The following is a 20,988-nucleotide window of genomic DNA, read 5'->3' as shown; positions in this document are numbered from 1 at the left end:
TGATAAAGATCAAGATGTCCTATCAGTGTCACTGCCACTTCACCCAACATTATACATACACTACAGTCACTCTAAGGAGCTGGCTAAAAGCCCAGTGGGATCTATTTGCTAAAAAAAAAAAAAAAAAAAAAAAAAAGCCTAGTCATTCTTCCCAGTAACGTTTTATAGGTTTTGGTTCCCAAGACGTTTGTAGCAGCATGGGTGTTCAAACATTTACAAGTTTTCCCTCTTTCTCTCTCTCTCTCTCTCTCTCTCTCTCTCTGTCTCTCTCTTATTAATAGAGACATAGGAGCCAGACCAGCATATATTTACAGTTCCCCAACCTTCATTGAATAACTACAGGAATTAATTCTACTTCACATGGGGGAACCTCTGAGACACATACCTGCCCTCCAGCATGTCCAATGTATGTTGCAGGCAAGATTTAGATCTCTGTGTTGGGTGTTCCTCATGCTATTTGTTTTATGGATGCACAATAGGTCCATTAGAGATAAAGCATGGGGATGTTTTTTAGGCCAGGCATAGCTCACTTCTCAACAGGCTGTAGGATACCGACTAAAAAGACGAGGCTTGAAGGCTGTCTGCATAAGTTTTGCTTTACACATCATGTATTCTTTTCATGAGGAATATCTAAGGACACTGCAGTAGTTGCATACATCTGGCCAGATAAATACTGAAGGGGGTATTTTACTCAACAATTGGTCTTATGAAAGTACAGTGCAACTGAACAATGCCATTTTTGAATCTATATGCCACACCCCTGCTTATAAGTAGTGCAACATAGAATGATATCCTCACTACAGTAGACACATGATAGTCAAATACCAAATTGTTGTCTACAAGCTTTCCAAAATCGCCTGACTAACTGGAGCTAAATTTTTTGGTGAGGAGGTTTGCTATATCTTACAATTTCAATCTACTCTGAACTGGTGGTCAAGAACACCACATACACAAAAGCCATAGATATAGCCAACCTGCTGGCAGACAGATTCAGTGAAACCTTCCCCCCTTGTCCCCCCATCAGTAAACCAGGACATCCCTAGCACTTGTCCCCCTCCCCTCATCACAAATGAAGCAGGTCTTTAATGACCTCTCAAAGTCAAAAAATACAATCACCATGGGGCCTGACAGCATCCTTGGCTGTGTCCTACATGAACTCAGGCATGAGCTCTCAGCTCCATTAGGCACCCTATTCAACCAAAGCCTGAGCACTGGCTTCTTCCCAGCTGAATGGAGGGCAGCCACTGTTATCTCTCTACACAAAGGTGGAGTGTACACCGGCCCAGGCAATTATAGGCCCATCAGCCTAACTATTCTGATCTCCAAGGCTATGGAACGCATTATTATGGACCTGATAAATAAGGACACTGGCAACCTCCAAATGCTTTACCCCATGCAGTTTGGTTTTGTCAAAGGGAGATCATGACTGTTAAACTTGGTCGACTTCTTTGAAACAGTCACCAAAGCCATGCACAAGGGGAAGATGGTACACACCACCTACCTTGACCTAGCCAAAGCCTTCAACATTATTCCCCACTCAGGTATAATAGATAAACTCTCCCAGCTAGGCATCAACACGTATGTTACCAGATGGGTAGCTTACTGGCTCACAGATAGAAACCACTCAACCAAAATAGGGGAAGCCACCTCTAGTAGCAGACCAGCAATGAGCAGTTTATCCCAATTATCAGTCTTGGGCCTCTACTGTTTAGGATATACTTTTCTGAGGTGCAAGTCAAAACCAGTGGTCTGTGGCTGACCAAGTTTGCAGATGACTGCAAGCTGGGTGCTATTTTAAATTCCCCTAAGTGATGTGAACATCCTCCAAGAGGGCCTTATGCAAACTAATGACTGGTGCCAGAAGCATGACCTCAAACTGAATGCCAAGAAATGCATCATTATCCACTTTGGGAAAAATGTCATCCCCACTAATTATCACATTAATAACAATGTACTAAGCATGCAATCAGTCGTGAGGGACTTGGGCATCCAGGTTGATAGCAATCTGACTTTTGACCACCATGTTGCTTCCATTGTAGAGAAGGCTTTCTACATGGCCCACCTCTTACGTAAGAGTATTTCATCCAGGAACAAGGAGATCATAAAATCCTTGTACTCCTCCTTTATCAGACCCATTATCAAGTACAATGCCCCCTTTGACATGTACCTTGCCAAGCACATGCAGCAGCTGGAGTGACCACAGTGGTTCCTAACCAGGAAAATCCAGGGTCTCAAACACCTATCCTATACAGACAGGCTAAAATCCATATCCCTCTACTCAGTCTCATACAGACTGCTCAGAGGTGACCTGTATCTGGCATACAAGGCCATCTCAGACCCAGCCTTGAGGGAGTTGCTGCATATCCAACAATCAAACTCCACTCACGCAACCTGCAGGAAGGCCTCAGCCTGGTCTGTGACATTAATAGAACTTGTTAGTGGGATAGATTTGTGTCCCAAAGACTCCCCCATCTGTAGAATAGACTCCCTCTCCATGTCAACCAGAGTACCTCACTAACCCTCTTTAACAGAAACCTGGATGAATGGATGGGAAACAGAAAATACACCCCTGGTATCCCACCTGTGTCCCTGCTGGACTGACTTTGTGGGATCATGGGTGAAATTCTTGGCTAGGCTTATAAGGGCCTCCGGCCAATAGCCTAGTATCATCCTATGAACCAATGAACCTATATGTGGCACCATTTACAATTAAATCACAGTACATTGCTGTGTATTGCCTTAGAGGTTACGACCATAGCTGAAGAAAGATTTGTGATTGTCCTTGGTATGGTAGGCTACTTCTATCTCATTTATGAATTTGGAGGAATTTAGTATCTGCCTCAGTTGCTACTTTAGGTTGATGATGCACACTTTACCTTGCTTGGCTATGTCAGTAAGGTTCTCAGGTTGGAAGTGCCTAAAAATTGCAGTAAGGGAGCGAAAAACGTTTTAATATTAAAAATCCCAAAGGGGACAGAAACAAACCATCCCTGGTAAAGCAGTATGGTTTGTCCACCATATCCTCCCAGGCTGACAAATATTGTACCCCCTTTGAATGACACTGTACTTTAAGCCTAGGAGAATGTAGAATGCTGCTCAGTGTTAGGCTGATACAGGCCTGTGACACATTGTCCGAGAACTCCATTATATCTATTTTCATGCAGTCCAGGGTGGTACATCTCAGGTCATTTATGCCTATATGGACTATGACTGAGTCATAGTGGTACTTGTGGTTTAATGACTTAAGTGCATGTGTGATCTGACAGATCGTAGCCCCTGACAGACAGCTTACTGTGAATTTCTCTCCTTAGCCTGGTGAGTAGGAAATCTATGTATATCACAATGGAGTCTCCTATGGCCAAAATTTGAGTTGTGCAGTGATGTGACTTATGGGCTTAGAAGCTGATAAACCATAGGATATGGCCGTATATGTTGTGTTGGGTGTTGATTTTATGGAATGTTGTTGAGGTTGATGAGGATAATTTTTGATTGTGCAATGTCTGTGAGGTGTTTGTGGTTTGGGGAGATTAGATTTAAGAGCCTCAGCGAATGTGAGTCAATAGGTCTGGTCCATACTATGTAAGGTGGGTATAATCTGTATGTTACTGGTAACCTGTTTGTTATTATTAATGCTTATATATGAGAGCCTTGCCTCCAGTGGCATTATGTAACTACATCTCTCACACACAGTATCAGTTTGTTTAAGAATAAAGTGGTTGACAGGAAACATGAGACAATTGCTACATAGTCTAAGGATGCCCATATCCCCCAGGCTGGCTGCAGAGATAGCAGGAAATTGCATGCCAATGACTGTATCTTTATTTCAGATTCTACAAGGGATAGTATGAGAGGGGTTTAGAGCTGGCTAGCTTGGTAGGTCTAAGTGTTCATATTACAGTCAGGACTATCTAAGCCCAAACTTGTGGGGGAGGGGCTCATCAGTCCGCAACTAGTTGTTCTTTGCACAACAAAGTTCTGTGGAAATTTCATGGGTAGTTTTATATGGAAATTTTCAATTTTGTATGCCTAAATATATACAGGGCACTGCTAACCACCACTGCACAATGCACATCAAGCCATATTATAACAGAGGCAGAGAAAACTGACTACATAAAGCAAACAGCTCTCTGACCAATCAAGTGGTTCTTCATTAGTTTTTCATCCACTTTCATTACAAGTATTCCATTCAGAGTCACATGAAATAGTCTCAGCAATACAAAATGCAATTATTCTGGCTTCATTTTTTTAAGTTGGTTGCTTAGTCATAGAGTTAGGGTACACTAAGCTGTTATACTATTAAGATATGCAAAGTAAGTGCAAATAAACTCTCAGTTCTATAAGGCGACACTGATCATGTGGTACAGAATGTGACAATGCTGATAAATTTAACAACATTATTAGCTTAATCTAGTTATTTATTTATTTATACACTGAAATGGAAGAAATTAAGGAATATATAAAAGTCAGAAAGTCAAACAGAAAAGTATGAAGTCCATAGAAGGGACATTAAAGCAACAGTATTTTATTTACAGTTACATCATTTTTAATGGGTGATATCAATAGATCATACTTAATCTAATTCTTTGAATGTGTTATGTTTACAGAGCAGATCCAGTGAATCCTCAGTCTTCGCAGAACAGCAGAAACATAAAAAAGGAAGGCCGGTTTAGTGTACTAAATCAAATATTTTCTTGCAAAAAGAAAAAAGATGACCAAAGAATAGACCGCAAGGATAAAAGCAGAGACAAGTTTTTCAGGGAAGAAACTTCAGAAGTTGATGACATCATTACCACCTTTGACTGCATAATGGATACAAACAATAAAGAGTCCTCTGAGGACCAAGATAGTAGTACTGATGTCAAAATGAGGACCATGGAATCTAGCAAATACAACTTGCTGGAGAAAAGACAACCAAAAGAATATAAATGCCTTCCTCCAATAAGGACACAAAGTCTCCCACCTATTACCTTGGGTCAGCCATTTATGCCATCTTCTCAAAGCACATCCATTGCTTCTTTGAGCTCTAGCATCTGCCACTTTGGGCGTCGTTCCCAGAAAAGTAGAAGTGAACATGACTTGTTTGATCAGCGTCCTGCCTGCCAAAACTTATTAGACAATCAGTGGACTATGGATGCTAAACAGGCATTGTTACGAAAGAACTGGAGACCTCCCCTTTCAGAAAAACATTGGGAACCCTTTACAACAGAAAGGACTAATGTTTTAGAACTGCCACATCCTCAGCAACTTCCCCAGCTGCAGAAAGCACCAGCAGGTACCAGCTTTTATTTAGTTTTTTCTTGCAATTTGTCAAAGGCCTAAGAAAAAATTGATATCAGATGCAAACGTTTGACTGGCTTCACACTGCAAACTGGAATAAAATTTAAATTTCAAAACATTTATTATTTCATGCAACACCATTAATTAAAATGATATGCAGGATGATAGGCTTATTGATAAACAACTGAAAATATTTCCCTTGTTATTATGCAGAAAAAACAGCATGGCCATAATAAATTGCACATAGTAAGAACGGTCTCAGTGAATTCCATGATGCAGTGGTTTAGGAAACAAATCAGCAGAACAATTCTTATGAGAGTTTTCAAAATAAAAAGTCTTTTTTTTTGGTTCCCTAACCCTAACCTTGCAATTGCAATAGAGCCCCATTATTGGCTCTCCTACTGACCAATTCATTTCATCCAGGGGTGAGAGGCTACCAGCCTATTTGATCCCATAAGAGGTCAGAGACAAGTACTGCGAGTGTCTGCTATCATCTACATTTGGGGTTAAGGTAATTTTGGTTATGTCTCTAACTCACTCTCCTTGCCATGGCTTCACCTCTGCTCATGCTTGTTTAACAGGGTTCATGTACATATGCATGCATGCTTGCTAACACAAAAATGCCTACCCCCCACCCCCACACCATATGGGGCACACCACTAGCACAGGTGTAATTGTCATGGTTTTGCCAGTGGATTAACTGCGGCCTTTACCCTTGAGGTGGACAAGCCGACAAATGCTATTCCTCTTCCATAATACTGCCCCTGCCCTTCCAGTACCTTGGCCACTAGCTGAAACAGAATTGCTGGCAGAACATCAGTGATTTATCCCTTTTTGGCAATGGACATGGGTATAGAGAAAGTAATCTTACAGTTTTTATAGAAACCATCCAAATTTTTAATTAAAGCACAAGCTTTCAGACTAAGTTTAAGTGCTTTTTCAGATTAAGCAACAAACATATCTTGTTTCCAGGATTCTGTATTTAAACTTATCTTTGTCAGTATGTATGTAACAACTTAATAACTATTTAAACTGCTGAGCCAATGATAAGTAAATATTAATTTGTGCTAAATTATTTCACGTTTTCCTGTAAACAGATCTGTAAACACAATGGAGTCCAAGCCAATATTCTAGGTAGCAGCTGAAAATAGTTCCTGTTTCTTTTCAGCATATTGTATTCCTTGAAGTCTACTGTACAACTTTATATCACATATTTCAGTTCACTAAAGCATTATTACAGTTCATGTTCTTTATATAATGCATATACTCAAGCATCCGCGTATGTCAGACTTTTCTGTTTCCCACATATAAGTACTTACAGAGGAGAAACCATATATGAAAAACCTTCTGTATATCAGTTTGTTGTGCCTTTTGAGTATGGCTGAGGCACATCCTATATAGCAGCTTCTACTGTGGATCAAATATTTTGACAGCAAAAGCATCTGCACTAAAAGCTACCCTTTTTAGCTTTGGATCTTCTACCCCATCAATGCATGAGCAATATACAGGGATGGGCACTAGAATAGCAGTGCACCCTGGAAAAAGGAATGGGTTCCTCACAAATACCTATTACACATGCATCACCAATATGCCTCCCATTATAATGAGGTCAAAGTGTACTCTAAAATGAGGCTACTGTTTCATTCTATGTACACACAGATGTCCCACTCACCAGGCTAAGGAGAAAGTCACCATACAGCAACATTGTAACTTTGTGAACTTCCTCACTTTTCAACCGAACATCTCTATTCTAAACTGCTCTACCAAGAGGGTGGGGTGTGGCCCCAATATCCAAGGGTAACAGCTGGGCATGGGTGACAACATTAGAGAGGTAGGGGCAGAGTGATGTATTTATCATGCTGGCATGGAGAGAAATTCTGTCAATTAATCCCAGTAACCTGTACTAAGTTCAAAACTGATTTTTAAAAGTCCAGTAGCAGGAGCATTCCACTCAACCTCTTAGAATGAGAAATCTGGAGAGAGTCAAAATAATGGGTAGAACAAAACTAGCAGATGATTTTAAATATTGCTCTTATAAAACTAAGAAAGATGATAAAATAACATAAATTGTGCCAGTATGCTTTTTTTATGAAAGGCATTAAGGATAAAACTCAATTTTCTTTCATTTTTAGTGACTTCAGTCCTCACTAATGTGCTAGAAAACTACACATTTTATGAAGAGCAGACCGAAAATATGAGATAAAAATCCGGGCATTCTACAAAAGTCTGAACAGTTGATGGGTATAAACCAGATCCATAACCTGCATTTTCAAGGGTTTCCAAATTTTAAAACATCTGGTCTAAAGGCATGGGAAAGTAATAGACACTATCATTTTCAACTGATTTTAATACCTTGCCATTCGGGCTGGCAGATACCATTTTGACAATGTGAGGTATTGCCAGCTATAGCAGGAGAAGTAGGGCAGTGGATGTGTAAAATATGCCAGCACAGCCAGCTGGAATTTTGTGAAGAAATATATGTCATTTGTATATCAAACTGATTTGTACAGATGCTTGTGTTGAAAAATGTATGTGTAAATCTGTTTGTGATTAAATGTATATGTTTTAACAGAGGATACTAGTAGAGAAGATGATAATCTCAGTCCAGCTAACATTGAAAAATAGTAAGAAATTAAAGAACTTAATGTAAGCCATAAAGTTTGCATCTTACAGTTCTGACTGTAGCTGGAGCCTAACTGCCTGTGCCAGTGAATGGTTTATTAGCTCCTGTAGGAAGAGTGGAAGTGATTTATGGTTTTATAGCTTCCAGATGCTATAACACATCTCAGCAATGCTCTATCTGTGTGTATGATAACACATATGTGCTAATTTTTGGTTCAGTTTCTAACAATGGGGGTAGCATGGGAACCACAAGTCAGATGACCTGTTGTATATGATGTCATTTTGTAATCCAGGAAAAAGTCTCAGAGCAGTCTGTTTTTGGAATCTGACAAAGAAGGACCCCTCACCTACTTCATCTTGCTTTGTTCTAGTAAGTGAACCAGGGGATAGTCATTCTTTAGATTAGTCAGGAAAATATAGTGAGATTAGTTAAGTACTGCTTTTCTGGGTTTGTGTGAATCTATTCATCTGTGTTATTTTAATATTTCCTGTGTCTGAAACTCTCATGTTTATTGTAAATAGATATTTACTATTTTTATGTTCTTTTGTTATTTATTATTAAATATATTTAAACTTTTTATTGTGGCTGGTCCTTTAGAGAACAGTTTAAACTTTCACAGGACTTATATCTGTTTGGTGACACTGTGGCCACTCCTGAAAACCTTACTGCATTGCCCAAACACTATAATTTGTATTAATATCATTTTTACTCAGTATAATTGGGCACCCTTGTAACAGTCTTAGAGTAGCTGGCTTTTGACTTTCTGGCAGTGCAACTACCTTATTGCCTGGGCAGAAGGGGGCATAGCTAGTAAACCTGTGCCAGCCTTTCCCAGGTGTGTGTGTGTGTGTGCGTGTGTGTGTGGTGTGTGTGTGTGTGTGTGTGTGTGGGGGGGGGTCAGCAGCTTGGAGCAGGGACATGAAGCATTGGTTTCACTGAGAGAGTGGTGGAGGACTTGTCTTGTACACTTGGCTGAGGACTCAACTCTTTAGCTGTGCCAGTGGGGACTCTTACTGGGGATCTGAAGAGAGAGGGAAAACTAGACCATGGACTGAGTGTGTTCCTTTGTGCTCTTAAGGGAAATTCTGCTTGATGCAGGGAGCTACCTCTGGAAATACTGGGTGAATCCATTTTTGTTGCAAGTGAGTACCCTCTCCAGTGTCAATGGTGAGGATTCAGGCTCCTTGATTACAGGCCCAAAGTAGGGATGTCCCACAATCCTTACTGATTTGCCAGAAAACCACAAATTTTATGAAAAGCAGACTGAAATTATGAGAAAAAATATGGACATTCTGCAAAAAACTGATCAGTTAATAGGTATAAACAGGATCCATAACTTGCATTTTCAAGTGTTTCCACAGTTTAGAACCTCTGGTCTAAATGCACAGGAAAGTGCTAGACACTATCGTTTTAAACGGATTTTAATACCTTGTCGTTTTTGGTTGGCTGGTACCACTGATGAGGATTCTTGGCTCGTCATTGTAGTATGCAGGAAGGAAGGCATAATTTGATGAACAGTAACTTTGTTTGAAGCCATTACTGAAATGATACAATAGTGGTGTGAATATGAAAAGACATCTGCAGCAAACCTTGGAGTATTATTGGAGGTTCTTTAAAGACACTGTAAAATACCTGGTTGTAGACCGTAGATGTACACACTACCAAACAGCAGATGAGGTAGGAGATTCAATCAGGGATGCTAATACTCAGTGGCATGAGGAAATGTAATTTCACCCTTAAAATTGACTAAATTGTTGGTGAACCTTCTTGACAGAATATTGTAAGGCAACTCTTTGTCAAGACTGAGTCACATATCTTTAACTTTGTGTGTGGTGGCAATATACATGCAATGCTTGCAACTAGGAGACATTAGTAAAGATCAATGTTTAGGGAGGAACCTTGGGCCAAATGCATGAGTTTGGATTTGTAATGATTTGGTAATAGATCTCTGTCTTGTAATCAGGCTGGTAGAGAGTGTAGTGTAGAGCCTCCTGAAGATCAGTCTGAGCTTTGGGTGCCTTAGAGGCAGTACTTACCAATGTAGAAGCATCACAATACTGAAAGCACGGCTTTACCACAGGCATGCCATATCCAGTTCAGAAAGATAAGCAAAGAACATTATTCCCAGCCATGTTTAATCTCTGAAGAATGTCCTGCTGTAAGAGGTTAGGCCCCTTTTAGCATAGTCCACCCAACAAATTTGATGTAGCTCGATAGACAGTCAATAACCACAGACCTCTGTCCAGTCAGCAATAGGGAATGCTCAGCTGAGTATAACACTTTTGTGAGGTCACAGACATAGACCCCACAAATCTACCTGTAGTGCATGGAACATGGCGATTACACTCCATTATCATGAAAAAGACATATCATTTAAGCTATTTAATAGTGCAAGATACAGTCTTAAAAATCATCAAGCACTCCTGCTTCAGTTGTTAAGATTGGATATCTTGTTAGGCAATTAAACCTGCCAGTACTGTCAAGCAAATAAAAGAAACAAAATTAAAAACAAACTTCTTTCTGGCTGCTGTCTGTACCAATAATCCGTCTCTGACTTTCCTCAAAATAAGACAACATGTTATGTTGTCTTTCTGACACCGCTCACTAAGGCATGTTATGTTGTCTTTCTGACACTGCTCACTAAGGCATGTTATGTTGTCTTTCTGACACCGCTCACTAAGGCATGTTATGTTGTCTTTCTGACACCACTCACTAAGATATGTTATGTTGTCTTTCTGACACTGCTCACTAAGGCATGTTATGTTGTCTTTCTGACACCGCTCACTAAGGCATATTATGTTGTCTTTCTGACACTGCTCACTAAAGCATGTTATGTTGTCTTTCTGACACCACTCACTAAGGCATGTTATGTTGTCTTTGACACTGCTCACTAAGGCATGTTATGTTGTCTTTCTGACACTGCTCACTAAGGCATGTTATGTTGTCTTTCTGACACCGCTCACTAAGGCATGTTATGTTGTCTTTTCGTCAATGTACTTTACAGCTTTGAAAACTGTCAAAATACTTAGTATTTTCCCCCTTTGTAACTAGTAATACATACAGTAGATAAAACTGCATGCGCTACCAACAATAATGATCATGTCTCTGATCATAACCTTTATTATGTGTTCTCAACGTGAATGCCAAGATTCACCTCTCAACCTTTGCTGAGCACCCTCTCCAGTTATAGAAAGGGCACATAGGGTTCATTCGAGGAAACTGAATGTACTGTATCCCAGCAATTTTATTTTTAAATGTTTGGATTTCAATTTGTCAAGAATGTATACTGAAGAAAGATAGACAACTTAATAACAACCTTAATATTTCTGATTACATGGTAAGGATAGTCTCAAAGTATAGTGTAGTCCTCTTCATGAAATGCAAGGCTTCGGCTCCCTATCTAAGATGGACAATGGACAGGGGAACTGGCTTTGGAGTGACACTGTGGTATCCAACGTTGCATACCATGAATGGTACTCAAACGTCAGTTTTTACTGCCAGCTGATGCAGAAGGATTGCTTTAAAATGAGGAGGGACATCATAGAAGCAAACCATATGCCGAGATGTTGAAATCCTCTGTTCATGTGATAGATGTGAAGCATAGAAACTGTCCTACTAATGATTCACTTAATGGGTCTCTAGCTCAGAAAAAAGACTGTAAGACTGATATAGCATTGTCTGTTTAGGACATTGTTTAAAACAGACTGGTTTGTCCAGTACGTGGGATTCAGGCACATTAGGCATAAAATTAACTGAATGTAGAACAGGTTTGAATGGGCAGTTAGCTTGTACACCCTTACTTATTGTATCATGGAATGTCAGAAGATTTTCTACATATTATTAAGCTAAAGCAGTTGTTGAATGACTGAGGAGGAAGGACCCTCATATTATTTATATACAAGAAACTAAACTGAAGCAACAGAGTAGGAGTTTTTATAACCTGGATATGGAAATGAATATCTGTTTTGAGATATGGGAAATCTGCCAAAGGTGATGCTGCTCTTTTAATATCTATCTCTGTGAAAGGGATAGTGGAATGAAAGGTATAAGGACAACACAGGTCAATGGCTGATGCTGAAGTTTCGGCAAGATAATGATACATTATGGCTAATAAATGTTTATGGCCCAAATAATGATGACAAACAGGCATGGGGAGTTTAAAACTAAACATGTAATTTATGTAATTTAAATGCTAATGTGCTGGAGTAGGGGATATTAATGGAGTCCTTGATACTATATTTGATAAAATGATGGCAGGAATATCATGAACACTTAGGACTGTGATGATGTTAAATATAATCAGTTTGGAATAGACTTTAATAGACGTTTGGAGGAGGGCGAAATCCAGGAAGAATAGAATTTATATACTTTAATTATTCAGTAAATATAGTCAGCAAGAGAAACATTTTTTTTTTATTTTACAACATTTGAGTCCACAGATGGCTCACACAAATAGTGTGTCTACTACCCTCACAGATCATGGTATGATAGTGTTATCTGTAACATTAAGATCAACTAAAGCTTCTATATTTCAGTAGAGAAGAGATTCTCTATTGTTCCAGGATAAAAAGTACAGGAAAATATTGAAAATTGGCTAAGATCCTTTTGAGATAAACATCCAAGGATTGATACCTCTCAGGATAATAGACAGAGTATTTAGAAGGGGACTCCCAACACTGGTGTCAACAGCTTATAACAGGTAATAAATTAACTAAACAGCTGAGTTTAAATAGTATAGAATTGAATGGAGCAAAAATTTAAGCTTAATAGATATCAGAATAAATTAACATTTCATACCTAACAGTGTTGAAAAAGGAGTGTAAAGCATAATAGATAAACCATACTTATAGCACAAGGGAATGATATAGATTAATGGTATTAATTCACCCAAAGTTATTGTTAGGAGATGTCAAGAGAGAGTGAGGAAACTTTGTATTCAGCATGTGTGCTCTCTGAAAGGGAATATTATGATAGATCTAATGGAAATTATAGCCAATTATAACCTGCTTATTATGTCTTCTCAACATGGATGCCAAGAAGATCATATAGAGGTCAAATCTGAAGAGGTGAATCTTGACATCCATGTCAAGAACACATAATTAAAGGTCATGATTGAACACATGATTATAATTCTTTGTTGGGGATGGAACTTTATTTGCTCCGTGTACTACTAGTTACAGTTAGAAAAAAACACTAAGTATTTTTTCCAGCTTTCTACACAGTGAAGCACATAGTGAGCACTGTCAGAAGACAGTTAAAGTCTCTTGTGTTTACACTCACCTTGCCATGGGTCTTAACAGCCCAGATTTTCACAGAATGTCCAGATTTTTATCTCATATGTTCAGCTGTTCCTCATGCAATCTTTGGTCTTCAGACAAGTCTCTGAAAGTTGAAATCACTAAATAATGACATACATTTGAGTTTCAGACATTGTATTCTTCATAAAATGCATGTGAATATGTATCCTGTTATTCTACTTTCTAAGTTTATAACAGGAAGTCTGGAACATGTTACTGGCACAGACAAGCAAGCAGAAACAAATCTGTTTTTTTTTTTTTTTTGGAAGCTGACTTTCCCTGGTCAGTACTGGCAGACTTGGATGCCTAGTATGAGACTCAACCTTTGCAAGTTAAGCAGGGGTGCTTAACATTTATTAAGATTGGGTCTTATGCCATAGCTATTACCTCATTTGTAATTTCCTGAATATCACTGCATAATCACCATGCTCCATGCACTATAGTAAGTTATTTGTTACCGAGTTATACTCCCCCTTTAAATCTCAGGAAAAACAGGATGTGTGAGACCGGGTTGCCAGACATCCCTATTTGAGCGGGACTGCACCAAGATCAGCAACCCAGTCCCGAGTACCGCACTGCCTTGTAAAATACTGGCAAAGCAGCCATGTCGGCCAATCATAAATTGCAAAGCAGAGCTACTTCAAGCTGTTCCGCATTGAACAGAAGAGGCTTCTCTGTGAGATTTTTGATTGGCTTGTATACCAGCATATGAACCAATCAAAAATTGCAAAGCGGAGCCACTTCTGTTTAATGAGGAACTGCATTCTACTGTTCTGCACAAAAGACAAAAGAGCTTTTTTTTTGTCTCTACCTGTCGAAATAGAAATCTGGCAACCCTGTGTGACACTGACCTCATTATATTAGAGCACTAAACTTGAACATCATTTCAGTTGTAGATAAGAGTGAGCTATCGAACCCATTGACAGGGATGAAATTAGAAGAGACATTCATTCTCTAGATGTAGGCAAAGCTTTGGGCTAGAGTGATAAAATACTGAGTTTTACAAACAACATCAAGAAGTGTTGGTCATGGCTTGCAGATGACTTTGCCATTTGATAAAAAATGCACTCATCCTTGTCGTGGAACAAATAAAACAATTTCTGAAATGGTTGAAGTTGCAAGTTAATGATATTAAGCCAGCTATAGTTCCATTAACATCATATATGCAATCAGTTGGTGGCAGCTATGTAAACTGTGTGTAAAACATCAAGGTACTTATATGGGAATTATTTGTTCTCTGATACCGAGAAGTTAATAGACTTGATTATAAAGCCATTAATGCAGATTATCACTCAATATATTAGCTCATGGAAATATCAATGCCTTCCCTTTTTGCCAAGGATGCAGGTAGTTAAGAATTTTTTCTTACCAAAACTTCTGTTTATCAGAAGGCATCTCCCACATGTAACATGGTCTCCAAGTATAGTGACTATACAGAAAAAATGTTGATTCTTTTTGACAATGAAAAACCTAGAGTGTCTACAATGATATAAACAGGGCACCTCTACAAGAAGGATGGGGAGTCCTAAATGTATCAGTGTACAGAGTAACTAAAAGAGGACAAGAACAAGATTTATTTGATGTGGAGTTCAGGTATTATATGGACAACTTCTAACAAAGTATGTGATCCAGGAGGACTGAAGGATTAGCTTAAACAGTGATTTTGTATGAATCAAGTGACAAGACAGTCAAAGAAAAAGAAATGGATATGAACAATCAGTTGGGATAATGCCAAATGCAATAATTGAAGAGAAGGTCATTTGGCAAAATTGGATATGAAAAGCTATATATCATGTCCTGAATATGAGATGAGAAAAAAGCTGGCATTAACCACTTCCAGGTGATATAACAGGAATAGTTTTGTACAGAACCACCCCCTTGGGGGTAATACAAGTTAGATCGTGTGTAGAGAAACTATTAAACAACTGGATAATATTTATGGCTTACATGCATTCAAAACAGAACAAGGGAAAAAGATCAAATGGATAGGTCTCCTAATGTTCCCAAAATTAGATAACACTACAGCAAACGTTAACCTAAGTTGGGAAAAATTCTTGCTTTTCACTTTTCTAGATGAGAAAGGAGGACAGATCCTATATTTTGTACGTGGATCATAATGTCCCTTATTCTACACAGTTTACTTTTATTTATTTTATTTTATTTTACACTTGTTCATGGGGATAGTCCAATTGGACACATGTCCATTTACAGCGGAGGCCCAGGGAGAAAAGCTCCACATTCAGTACAGAAAAACAAATAGTTATACAGTATGATAACAGTATGATCATCTATACAGAAGCAAAAAATTGACAACAGATAAAAATACAACTTTTGATAAAAAAAAAAACAAAATTAAACACTAGAAAAAAATACAACTTTCGATACAGAAACAGAAATTGACACTAGATAAGCATTATAACTGACAATAGAGACAGACAGAGACTACTTAGAAATTAATTAGTGTAAGTTTAGCATGAGCTAGTATAACTATTAGAAACATGAGTAGAAAATAAAATTCTTGATACTGGAGAAAAAATTACAGTGGGAATAATTGGATATGAAGCTATCAGGAGTGGCAGAAACAGTGATGATTAGGTAATGCATGGACATAGCCAGGAATTCATCAAGTGTAATTTAAGTGAGTTTTTGAACAGCGTAATAGTGGAGGCAGAAGATAAAGCAGGGGGGAAGGTTATTCCAGCATTTAGCTACATTATGGGAAAATAGAAACTCATCCATACATGGCAGTATTCCTCCTGACAGATTCAGGAATATGAAAAACAAAACAAAAGTTAAGAGCATAGGTGTTGAATTGTGGTGTAGAACATGCTAATTATATTCACATGGTATGCAGAGTCAGTTCTATCACTAGGCGACCTAGGCAGTCACCTAGTGCTTGATGGGTGGGTGGGGGGGCACAACATTTACTTTTTAATTTAAAAAAATTATATCTTCACATAAAAATCAACTACCAATCATTAGCGGACCGGAGTTCCGCTGTGGCGAACTCTAACCAGGGGGTAAAGCCGAAAGACACAACAACAACACAACAGCATATCTTCTTTGAGGGCATTCTTCTTTAAGAACAGCCTTGCATGCATCACAGATTTACATCTCATAAGCATCCACACACATCTGCACATGGAATTTAAACACACTGCTGCATGCTTGGTAAGATGTGTGTGTGTGTGTGTGTGTGTGTGTGTGTGTGTGTGTGTGTGTGTGTGTGTGTGTGTGCGATGCCCTAGTTAAGGATGGCTGGCAAGCTAATTTACTCAGGCTTAAACCCTGTACCTTGGTTACAGGAGACAAGAGCTGAATCCTCTGTACCAACTACCAGGCTATGAGTTTCAGTGCATTTTCAAGGAATTGTGAGCTTCAAGGGAAGAGTTTACTGCTGCTACTTATGCTAAGTCTGTCTTCAATGTGCAACTGTTTTGTTTAGCAATTGGTTATCACTGTGCTAAAGGCAGTGTTATTAGCACAGCAGGTAGTATGCTTGCTTTTGGTACAGAAGGCTGCAGCTTCTATTCCCACACCATGTAGATGGATTGCTGATAGCATGTTGTGCTTTAAATGGAGGGGAGCTTCAGTCCTGAGTGTGCCCTCCTTTGGATGAGATGACTTAGAAGTATGAAACTGTTGTCAATTTGCCGTCCTTTCCCTATTTAAATATTACCAGCTTACCAATTTTTTTAACATAACATAGGAACTGTATTCTTCAAGGGCACCAGGCACTGAATTTGTAGATGAAACACTAAAATATAAAGTTGTTTGCTAGGAGCAACCTCTATTAGTCACAGATCCCTTTAGTGTGCATTTATTCAGAGGACTTTTACTTCTGCAGAGATTGTGCATATTGACTGATATCCGTGGATTATAATGACAGAAGCTTGAGATGCCTTTTATATTTGAAATATTCTGAAATGGCCAGTTTTGTAATTATTGGTTCATACTTATTGTTTCATTGCTTACTGGAAAAAGTTCAATACTAGAAATTTAAACCACACTCTAATAAGTGGTGCTTTATTATACAAAGAATATAATTTAATACAATCAGGAAAATGAATCAAAGTGCACATGCATGTATGCGTGGTTCTAAAAATATGCACAAGGGGGCCTATATTTTGAAAACATCATTAATGTAAATCCGCCACTGTCCAGATGCATTTTCTTTGACTGTGGGTTTCAATACCATGTCGATGAATGTGAATTTCAAGGGCAGAGAAGTTTACAGTTCACGCTAAATTTGTTTTCATTGTGAGACTGTATTGTTTGTTTAGTAAATGTCTATCAGTGTTTGTGATGTAAAATTTCAAATAAACGTTTTAAATTAAACCCAAATATCTGTAATCACTATAGAAGTAAAGAAGAAAATGGTGTACAAACTGACAGGTTTGAACAGTGTTTATTGTAACTGGGGAGAAATAGCCAAGTAATGGGAGACTGGAATGGCTGCGGGGAGGGTGGCTGCTGGGTTTGAGCGGGCCCCAATCCACTGTCTTGCGTAGGGCCCCATTTGATCATGGTCTGGTTCTGATGGTGTGTGAATGTAGTGAAATAGGACAAATGTGGGAATGGACATTGGACAAAAACATGAATGCCTTTGCACATGATACAGATGTTCATTTTTTTTGGCTATTGCCGATTCTACATCATGGTGTCAAATTAAATGAGAAGGTCTTTACTGGGTTCAGAGTCACTCGGTCTGTATTGTTAGCTACCATTTTTAAATTCAGGAAGAAAGTGGGACTACATTGGCAAAATATTTTTCACACTTGACAAAATCTTAATGCTTGGTCAGGAAGAAGATAGGATATGATGGTGTGGTTGGAGATCTTGAAATATGCCTTTATTTATGTTCTAACAATGTAGAAATTAAAAAAAAAGAAGGTTATGTTAAAGAAGCAGAAAATATTAATTTTGGACCCTTAAAGTTTTTCTTCATTTGTACTGATAATGAAACTGTAAGTAGTCAACAGCAGAGGAAGGAACTGACTATATTATTAAAATTGACATGGTTGCTGCTAAATCAGTCATGGGATGATGCTTGAAGTATATTAATTTTTACACTTGTTTATGTTTTTTATTTCATTGGTTGGATGATGGGGTTGACTTATATATATATATATATATATATATATATATATATATATATATATATATATGGGTCTACTTCTAAAGACCGAACCAACGATTCCCCGACACAGAAATCACCGACGCCAGAAAACCGACAACACACAAACCCGACAACACGAAACACCGAACACCATAACACCGACACACTACACGTAAACAACACAGTACACTACAACACATATCCACTAGCCCTAACCCAAACCCTAACCCTAAGGTCCGACATTACCGCACACTCTCCCTACCTGCACCCTAACCCTAACTCACTTACACACCCCGAACCCCAAGCTCCGACACTACCGCACACTCTCCCTACCTGCACCCTAACCCTAACTCACTTACACACCCCGAACCCCAAGCTCCGACACTACCGCACACTCACCTATCACACACCGTAACCCTACATCCCTGAGTATTGCACACTTACCTGTCCGCTCCCTACTCCTAAATCCCTCACTATCGCATACTTACCAGGTCGCTTACACATTCCCTTGTCGGTCTTCCGTCTGTCGGGATTCGAGCGTGTCGGTCAACTGCGTTGTCGGTCGTTTCGTGTCGGTGATTTCACTGTCGGCGAATCGGCGTTTCGGTCATTAGAAGTAGACCCATATATATATATATATATATATATATATATATATATATATATATATATATATATAGGGTCTATATTAGATCACCGAACACTTAGGTAAGCGAACGGTGATTAATCGACCCCATATAAGCGAAAGCTTACAAAACCGAACTGTCAGAACAGCAATTTTTTTTCCAAGGGAAAAAATTCACTGTTCCAAGAAAAAAAAAGAAAAGAAAGCACATTAAAACAGGAGATTAAGTGGGGGGGTTTCGCCTCACCCCCCCCCACACACCCCTACTTATATATACCAACTCTGAGACCGCACTACAGTGCCGAAAACGACAAAGTACCAAAGCGGCCAAGCAAATTCTTTCCCAGGGAAAGAATTCGCTTACATGCTGTTTCGATATTTTGCAGTTTCGGTTTTGTCAGTTCGACCAAGACGAATTCAAAAACATGCGTGTTCCGTCTACTAATAGGAACCCTATATATATATATATATATATATATATATATATATATATATATATATATATATATATATATATATATATATATATATATATATATATATAATTTTGTATGAAAAAGAAATACTCATGAAGCATTTGTTTTGTTGTAAAAATGAATGACTTCCTAAAAGGGAATCTATTGCAACCTAAGGAGAAGAGATTCCACCTGAAAATATATGTATGATGTACACTCTACACCACTAGAGGGTGGGGACTCAAGATAGACATGTCACCACAAAGGTCTGAATGTTTATCCCTTTTATCAGAGACAACCCTGAGTGAACTTGGGACTGGCACAAGGGGGCTAGGACCTAACATTTGTACAGTCCACAGAAATGGCCTCTCCACAGTTCACCCAACATTCATCCATGGTGGCCACAGCAGAACAAATGGACCAGTTGAGGGTCAGCACAGGAGATTCATTTATTTATTCAATGCTTTACTCATTCATTCATTCATTCATTCATTCATTCATTCATTCATTCATTAAGGATTTTATTGATTAATTCCAAACAGAGTTAATGGACAGCTAGAGTCTATTCCAGAACTCATTGAAGAGACACCAACCCATTGCAGGATACTCACACACACACACATACACATACACACACACACACACACACACACACACACACACACACACACACACACACACACACACACACACTTAAGAACACATACACACGCACTCACACACAGGAGCATTTACATACATACACACTTAAGAACACATACTCAAAATCTCTCATATTTCACACACAGATCTTTAGGCATCTTAGAGGATTGATAACTCACCTATAGCACATCTTTGGAGTATAGAAGGAAACTGCTCCACACAGAAGGCCTCCTAACTTAGAAGCAAACTGAAAAACTAAGCATTGTGAGGCAAAGGTGCTAACCACTGCACTATTGTGGTGCCTACCTTCCATGCATGTTTGTCACATATAGCATTACTGAAAGTTCTGTGCTTCTTATCCATGTCTCATATGAGATATAGGTATTCTAACACCTGTGCAAAAAAAGTAGTATATAGCTCAAAGCATTGAGTGATCTATTCTAAGGTCAACCTTCTGGAGGGATACCAGCTTATATTACCAATGTGATCTGCGTCTCTCACAGAAGGACACTAGAATCCTTTTTTTCTCCCAGATATATTTAATTGATTTTCTAACCAACAAATTTATTTTGAACCACAAAATTACAAGAGTATGGAAACTCTGGGATAGTATATGAGTTAAGCATAAACTAAACATTTAACTTGTATAAATATAAAACCAACACACTCTATAAACACCTTAAAAAGAGAATATATTTAGCAAAGGAAGAAACTATTTATGAGGACACTAGAATCTTCAGTTCATAAGTTCAAAAGTTTGTACTAAGACAGTAGTTATCCAGCCTCACTAACACAATAAAAGATGAATCCTATAAAATGAACTAATAACTCAGAAAATGATGATGATTCAGTAGTTCATAGCTAAGTACTAGGCATCAGACTACTGACCATTACAAGGCTAGCCAATAAGCCACATTCAGAAGTCTACCCATCCTCAAAGAGAGCAACAC

At 38.6% G+C, this 20,988-nt stretch overlaps 1 protein-coding gene across 2 annotated transcripts in view; it reads left to right on the top strand.

Moving 5' to 3' along the window:
* Window positions 1-20,988, top strand: part of ANKRD55 (ankyrin repeat domain 55) — a 1,456,090-nt gene that overhangs the window by 1,094,385 nt on the left and 340,717 nt on the right. For both annotated transcript variants that reach the window (XM_044063788.1, XM_044063786.1), the window contains one exon: window positions 4,605-5,272. In XM_044063788.1, the coding sequence (XP_043919723.1) occupies window positions 4,605-5,272 (668 nt within the window). The remainder of the gene's footprint in view (window positions 1-4,604; window positions 5,273-20,988) is intronic.

This window comes from Protopterus annectens, chromosome 2.part2 (genome assembly GCF_019279795.1).
Source record: "Protopterus annectens isolate FY-2018-M chromosome 2.part2, PAN1.0, whole genome shotgun sequence".
Lineage (NCBI taxonomy): Eukaryota > Metazoa > Chordata > Ceratodontiformes > Protopteridae > Protopterus > Protopterus annectens.
This window is presented reverse-complemented; position numbering and strand designations above follow the sequence as displayed.